Here is an 8721-nt window from a genome sequence, read left to right on the forward strand (position 1 = left end):
ACAAATGGAGCTTACAGTGAGACGCTTGCAATGGAAGTGAATGGAGGAAAAGTGGGGGTTATTATTGATATATTAATTGTTCTTGTGTGTTATTTGAGCTGTAAAGCTTTATAAATGATCATTTTACAGTAATTTAGGGTTTAACTTTTGTCATGGTGACAAAGTTGTAAAATGTAATGTTACTTTACATAGAAAAGTTAGTAAGTGGTTTTACCACTCTAATATCCCATGTTTTGTCTCGTGGCTGTACTATTAAAACAATGAATGTTTTAATATTTCAAAACTCATGTCCGTTAAAAAAAAAAGTCCCATTGTTGCCCAGATGTTTTAAAATAAAAATGTGGCTTATTAGAAAGGGAACTTAATGCTCGTAAACTCAGCATTTGTGTCATAATGTTGATTACTACACAGTTTTGTTTTGTTGTTTTGTATTTTTTATGTCTCTCCTTTTAATATAAAATATTTAAAAATGCAAATGTGAATGTTAATGGTTCTGTTAAGACTTGTGGGTTATTTGGATGTAGCTTTAAACAGAAATGATTATTATACAGTTTTTCACACTAAAGTCATGTTAACATGTATATTTTTGATGTGTTGTGTTTATTCTAAATGCGTTTCAACATTAATTTTTAATGCAAGTGCTTCACACTTATATCCCAGAGTTTTCACATTTTTCAAGTGAAAATAAATTTTTTTCCACTTCTCTTATCTTCATATTTCTGACCTATACTGATATTTCTATTATTTCATGTAAGTATCTGCTATACTGTTAAAAAGATCTCATTGATTTACATTAAACCATCAGAATTTCATGCTTTTGTTCACAGAAATCTCAAGTCACTTTGTATAAAAGCATCTGCTAAATGAATAAATGTAATCTGCACCAAATTGCATATTCCATTCCATTTGAGTCTCTGAATAAAATTAAACCTTTTTTTTTTTACACATATCCTTGCTATATTAGACTATATTAGTTATAATAGATTTTTTGGTTATATTTTACTTTATGAGAAATAACATACATTTTGTTTAAAGTTTCAAAAAGCTGTGGGTTAAGAAACATGATGGGGATATGAAAATGTCTCGGCCAAAGCAAAGGAAATGTATTAACGATGACGGAGGCGATGTGAAGTTGTGTGCATGAACAGAAGGGGCTCGGACTCGTAATAACCCGATGCACAGAATCTCACCGCTGCACTTTGAAGTTAATGGCTGATGTTTTACTCAAGACAAATGGCTGTGGGATCAGCGTACGACGTCGCGTGCGTTCGCCACTCTTCACGCTCCTTAAAAGCAAGGTTAAAGCACTCGTAAATATTCAGTACCTCTCCTATCTCCATCAAGACCTGGATTTCTCCTGCAGCTTAATGCAATTCAAAGACCTACATTCTTGCGCAGAGTTGCCTTGGAAACAAAGTTCTCCAGGCTGTTTTTTTTTTCCTCTGTTACCGGAGACACGGCAGATCAATCGAGCGAATCCTCCGAGGCGAGACAGGAAGCGCTCCGCTGCACGGTCTCCACTGAGAAAAGCCGCTAGTGTCCCAGTTAGTACTTGAATACACACACAATTATTCCTCAGTCGCTGGAGCATCGGGCCGGTATTGAACTCGGATGCATACGGCGTTGCACTAATCGATCAACGGCGGCATTCACAAGCTCTAAAGAAACTTTTGCACACGTACTGAGACCGCCGTTACACACACATCAGCTTTTGCAATTACATTTGCTAATTTGGCCAAAAGAACATGCTCATTAGCAGAACATAAGAAGAGACTGAATTAGAAATTGGGTTGCTGATATGTGATGTGACATACTCTGTTTCAAACAGGATTTTCTCAGGCTTTTATGTTATTATTATGCATGCCGTTTTACTGTATGAATTTATATTAAAGAGATTATATAATCTAGAGATTATAGGGGATATTTTTACTTAAAAATATGCATCTGCATATTCTACTGTATGTTGATAAACTTTATTTTTATTTTTTTCTTACATAGCCATATAAATTGAAAACTAAAATAGTGATAGAAGTAGTTTTTTTAGTTTTTTAAAAATTGTTTGTATTAAATTTAGTTAAGTGGGTTTGGTTTGATTTTTTATTTTTTGTTTATTTGTTGGTTGTGAATTAAGAAACAGTAGAAATTGTCAAATATTATTACAGTTTAAAATAAGTTAACCCTGATACATTTTATTTTTTTAGGATATGCAGATGAATAGAAAGTTCAAAAGAACAGCATTTATTTGAAATGTTTGTTACATTATAAATGTCGTAACTGTCACTTTTGAGCAATTAAATGCATCCTTGATGAATAAAAGTACTAATTTCTTTGACTCAGTGATGCATTTTATTTGCATAAAAGTCTTAAAAGTAATATTAATTATTAACATGGTGCATTATGGGTATCAGACTTACAGGTTTCTGCACTGGAGTTGTAAGTCAAACAGAATTTTGCACTTTTTTGAGCAGAAGTTTGGAAATGATGACTTTGTGAGAATAGAACAAAGCTTTATTTTTTCTACTAGATCAAATGGGCACGTCAACAGATCAATATGAGTTCAGAAATCTTTTACATGGTTTAATTTTTTGTGGTTGCTGGAGTTTTGTGAGGGATGTTATACTGAAGGTCAGATGTTGTCAGGGGTTCTACAGGTCAAAACATCTGAAGATATTCAATAATTAACTTTCATAGTGACATTTCTATACTTGCCAATAGATTTTTTTTTAAATATAATTTGTTGCTGCTGAGCATTTGTTGTTGCTGAGTATTTGTTTGTTTAATTTTGCTGTGTATCTTATTTTGCAGTAAATCAAAACAGACAACACAGAATTTGTTTTCATTTTTATTTTTTTTAAATGCATTCTATTAATTATCTTTTAAAAGGAACACATTTGGCACAGGTTTGTTATAGTTAACTAAAACTAAATAAACTCTAAATGCAAAATAATAATAAAAAAAAACATCTAAATTATTTCAGGTAGTTGCCATTTCTTTCTTTTTGAACATTTTCTTTCATTTTCATTTAGATTAATTAAATGTACTAAAATAAAAACTAAAATATAATAAATAAATAAAATTGACAAAACACAAAAACATTACTGAAATATTTAAATTAATATGAAAACAGAAAATACAAAAATAATAATTTAAAGTAAAATAAATGTAATAAAAAACTATATATTTAAATTACATTTAAAATAAAATATAAAAACGTATTAAACTTATTTTATCTAGCTGCATTTCGATCTTTCATTTTCAACATTTTCTTTAATTTTAATTTCGTTTAACTTGATGTATTAAAATAAACTAACGATGAAACATAAAATAAACATAAAAATGATTAAAAATTGTACAGCAAAATTAATAAAATTTAAAAAATTTATTAATATAAATTAAGAATATTCCATTGTTAAAAGAATTTTCAACAATTAAAACAAATCTCAATACTAAAACATCACTTATTTAGTGATTAATTTAGTAAAAATTAAACATTTCTTTCTAATGACCATAGTGTATTGTACTGTATTTTATATACAGTAGCCAGCAATATCCTCATAATGAATTTAATAAAGCTTAATCTAATGAATTTGATTCTATTAAAACTGCACTTGACATATTGCAGTCAGTGTCGTGTTGCTTTCATATACGAGGCTTAAAGCACAAAACCAATTAGCCAAAGGGGCTTCATAACACTTGAAAGAGTTGTTCATTCAGTCATCGCTTCATACATGATCTCATTATATTACCACCTGCACCATAAAATCTCAAACGTGTCATGAACTCGAGCTCGGATCGAGAGTTCACTCCTGAAATGATGGAGAGTTCCAGAGCCGAGGACAGCAGATGAATAAAACATTAGTCACGCAAAAACACTGCGAAGATGGAGAGATTACAGAGAGAAAGACACCTGATGCAGCAGATGATTCGGTGGAAGCATTTTATGTTTTTTTATTCTTCACCCTTTTAATTCAAACCTGAATCTCTGAGCGCAGAAATCAATACGGCTAAATGGTGATGAAAGAGCGCGCGCGTCGTCGGTCAATCAGTATGTTTCGCGTCCGTTTCCTTCTTTTGTTTTACTGAATTTATAGCACAATTAAGTCACTCCTACAAGCGTCTAATTTTCCGCAGCGTTACTTGGGCTCAGAATCGGTCCGCAGCGCACAAAGCTATTACTCTGAGATTTCCACGGCCCTCGATTATGATCCGCATTGTGTTTTCGAGAGTTTCATAAGAAATGCATGCCAGAGATCAAGGATTTGGGCTGATTTTCTGAGGCTTGTTTATATTGGATGAGCTGCTTTTCCTTGGACTCGCAGGAAAAGGTTCGTGAAAGCGTTATTAAGCTATAGGAGGACTGAGAAGGTCAGTAACCTCACCGCACACTCCTGCTTTATATTGAAAAGCTTACTTTATTACATGTTCTTATTGTGAATGATTCAAAAGCACATGTTTTTCTCAAGTGAAGTCTTCACATTTTATCATCCGGTGGTTATTTAATTGATAACGTGGGTTGCTTTTCAAAAGACTTTCATTTCCAGCTGATGTCGACAACACTTCTGCTTTTTCTGCCAATCGGTGCTCCATGGATAAAATGATATTGTGCCTCATCATTTATTTTTTTTAAATATTCCATTTCACTGTAGGAAATACATTGCATTGAGGATGTACGAGCCTCAATTTATTAGTTATTTATTGACATCTGTAAATGTTTATTTATGTCAGATTGATTCTCCATTTTTGAGTTATATTAAAAAAGTTCAGATATGACTTTATGATTTATTTTTATGTAGATGTTATATTTATTTATTTATTTATTTATTGCCATCTAAATGTTAATTTATGTCAGTTTTCATTTAAATTTGATTAATTTTGTTACTTAATAATGTACTTCTATATAATATTTTTATTATTAGTTTTTTTTTATTCATTTTTAGGTTTCATTTATTTTTATTTCAGAAAGTTTAGAAATGTTTTATGTTTTTTATTTTTTATTTTTTGATTTTGTTTTGTTATTTGGTTTATTTTATTTTTCTTTTTGTTTATTTACAGTTCAGGTTTATTTTTATTTCGGTTTTAGGGTAAAAATAAAACATTTTAATTTTATTTTAGTTTTTAATTTCACATTTTTGAGTTTTCGATTTTAGTTTATTTTTAGTAGTTTTGCCATTTTTATTATTATTATTTTTACTTATTTATTTATTTATTACTATTTAGGTTTAATTAACTTTTATATCAGTTTTAGTTTACAAATAAAACTAGGTTTATTTTTATTTTCGTTTTCATTTAAAATTTTGAGTTTTCATTTAATTTATTTTTTATGTGCTTTTGTCATTTTTATTACTTTTAAATAAATATTTAGTTCAGTTTTTGTCAGTATTTTTATTTATTTATTTCTGGTTAGTAACTTTAGTGCTTCAATATGGCAACAAACAATTTCATTTCATATATATATAGAACTTTATTTATTTATTTTTTAAATATGTAAGAATGTGTAAGCATGGTAACTAACTGAAATTGTATGTATATTTTAAAAAATTAGTTCTGTGTGTTTGGAAAAAATATATATATATATCTTGCTGACCCCAATCTTTTGTACAGTGTGCTTTTTTTCTTTGTATACTTAAATTTAATAAGTATTATTCATAAAATATAATTTCTGAACATTTCTAAATGTTACTTAATCAAATTAAAGCTCCATTAACCTTCAGGTGCATCATCTGCCTTGGATTTTTGACAGTGCAAATTGTTCTGTATGTTAGAAGCATATTGTTTTTAACATCACTCGTCTGGTTCCGTGTGTCTCCGCAGGTTTAGGAAGCTGATGAATCATGGAGAGGCTGGTGTTTTACGTGCTGGTGTTCGGTGCGCTGGTGAAGGCTCAGCATTGCCCGGGCCGCTGCATCTGTCAGACCATCTCGCCCACGCTCACGCTCCTCTGCGCCAAAACCGGCCTGCTCTTCGTGCCGCCCACCATCGACCGCAAGACCGTCGAGCTGCGTCTGACCGACAACTTCATCACCGCCGTCCGCCGAAAAGACTTTTTGAACATGACGAGCCTGGTGCACCTCACTCTGTCCCGCAACACCATCAGTCAGATCGCGCCGCATGCTTTCCTCGGCCTGAAGGCTCTGAGAGCGCTGCACATGGACGGGAACCGGCTGACGGTCATCAACAGTGACCAGCTGAAGGGTCTGATCAACCTGAGGCACCTGATCCTGGGCAATAACCAGATTCACCTCATCGAACTGTCCTCCTTCGACGAGTTCGTCTCCACCATCGAGGACCTGGATTTGTCCTACAACAACCTGAGGACGTTACCGTGGGAAGCCATCGCCAGGATGACCCACATCAACACCTTAACGCTGGACCACAATCTGATCGACCACATCAGCGCCGGGACCTTCACGCTCCTCACCAAGCTGGTGCGGCTGGACATGACGTCCAACCGTCTGCAGACGCTTCCGCCGGACGCACTGTTCCAGCAGGCGCAGGTGCTGTCCGAGCCCAGAGCGTCCGGCTCGTCCAAACTGACGGTGAGCTTCGGGGGAAACCCGCTGCATTGTAACTGTGAGCTGCTCTGGCTGCGGCGCCTGACGAGGGAAGACGACCTGGAGACCTGCGCTTCTCCTGAACTCCTGATGGACAAGTACTTCTGGTCCATTCAAGAGGAGGAGTTCATCTGCGAGCCGCCGCTCATCACCAAACACCAGGTCAGCAAACACCACTGCGTGAAAAATATTCCGTAAAAATTCCAAGTTTCCATAAAAATATCAATTACCAAAGTTATATATATTTACATGTTTTAATTAAAATTACAGTTAAAAATAATACAAATTAAAACGAGAGAGAAAAAGAGAGAGAGAGAGAGAGAGAGAATAATCAGAAATGTTTCTTGAGCAAGATTGTGTGAGTATATTAAAAGTAAACATACTGTATTTATTTGTTTTTTAAAAAATAAATTTAGTATCAAAACTGAAATACTATATATATATTATATTATATATATTATAAGTATTTTTTATGTATATATATATATATATATATATATATTAATTATTTGAATTAGTTTTATTTTTGTATTTTTCATTTTAAATTTTACATTTAATTTTTTTATTTTATTTTATTTCATTTAGCGTATATTCTATTTCAGGTAATGATTTTCTTTTAATGTATGTAGTTTTATTTTAATCAACAAAAATAATCCTGGATAGAAAATAAGATGTAGTAATAATGTTAAATAATAAATAATTGAATAATATTTGTCAATTTTACTATTTTTGCTGTATTTTTGATTAAATACATTTTCTTTTTTTAATTAAAATTACAATTTAAAACAATACAAATTAAAACATTTAATTAAAAGAGAGAGAGAGAGAGAGAGAATAATCAGAAATGTTTCTTGATCAGGATTGTGTGAGTATATTAAAAGTTAATATACTGTATTTGTATACATTTTTAAAATAAATTTAGTATCAAAACTGAAATACTATTAGTTTTTTAATCATTTGAATTAGTTTTATCTTTTATTAAGTTTTTTTTATTATTATTATTATTTCAGTTAGCATTTATTCAAGTAATGATTTTCTTTTAATGTGTATAGTTCAACAAATAAATCCTGGACAGAAAATAAGATAATAAATAATTTAATAATATTTGTCAATTTTATACAGTTTTTACTGTATTTTTGATTAAATAAATGCAGCCTTGGTGAGCAGAAGATATTTCTTTCAAAAGCAAACTATAGAAAATAATTAATTATAAAATAATTATAGCTAGATAGATAGACTGACAGAGAACAAACTGAAATGAAATACATTATAATTTTGTATTCTTGATAGAAAGGTGAAGAAATGTCTCAAAAATTGTTATAATAAAACATTTTTATTGCTCTTATTTTTTAAGACTTTCAGAATATAGACCATATTATATTTTAGAATCTTGAAATTATATAGCTCGCAAATATGTATCATTAAAAAAAAAATCCTACTGACCCCAGACTTCTGAACAGTATAGTGCACATTGTTTTTGTTGGTGTTTTTTTTATGTTTTTTGCTTTTTGTTTTTTGTGTTTTGTTTTGTTTCTTTGTATACAATAAGTATTATTCATAAAATATAATTTCTGAACATTTCTAAATATTACTTTGTCACATTAAAGCTCCATTAGCATTCAGATACATCATCTCCCTTGGATTATTTTACTATGCATATAACATATAATACTATGTATTAAAAGCATATTGTTTTTAACATCTCACTTCATGCAGGTATTTTATTTTATTTTATTTTATTTTATTTTATTTTATTTTATTTTATTTTATTTTATTTTTTTATTTTTTTTATTTTATTTTATTTTGAAATTGAATTATTTCTATTGAACATTTGACCATGCAATTTTTTTTTTAAATAATATTTATTAACATTGTATTTAACTTCCTCACACAGGTCACCAAACCCTACGTGATGGAGGGTCAGGGCGTGACTCTCAAGTGTAAGGCGATGGGTGACCCCGATCCCACCATTCACTGGCGCTTTCCCGACGGCAAACTGGTGCACAATAACTCTCGCACGATCCTGTATGACAACGGCACGCTGGACATCCTGATCACCACGATGAAGGACAGCGGCGCCTTCAACTGTGTGGCCTCCAACGCGGCCGGCATCGCCACCGCAGCCGTGGAGGTCAACATGATCCCGCTGCCGCTCTTCGTCAACAACTCG

The 8721-nt window shown here is 31.7% G+C and overlaps 1 protein-coding gene across 1 annotated transcript in view; it reads left to right on the plus strand.

Annotated features, from left to right (window-relative positions):
• lrfn1 (leucine rich repeat and fibronectin type III domain containing 1) overlaps positions 1–8721 on the plus strand; it is a 137805-nt gene that overhangs the window by 116285 nt on the left and 12799 nt on the right. Inside the window, exons 3-4 of the mRNA XM_042740020.1 lie at positions 5812–6713; positions 8446–8721. The exon at positions 8446–8721 is cut by the window's right edge and continues 215 nt beyond it. Coding sequence (XP_042595954.1) covers positions 5832–6713; positions 8446–8721 — 1158 coding nt within the window. The 5' untranslated portion in view covers positions 5812–5831. The remainder of the gene's footprint in view (positions 1–5811; positions 6714–8445) is intronic.

Source organism: Cyprinus carpio, chromosome B15, assembly GCF_018340385.1.
Source record: "Cyprinus carpio isolate SPL01 chromosome B15, ASM1834038v1, whole genome shotgun sequence".
Taxonomy (NCBI): Eukaryota; Metazoa; Chordata; class Actinopteri; order Cypriniformes; family Cyprinidae; genus Cyprinus; species Cyprinus carpio.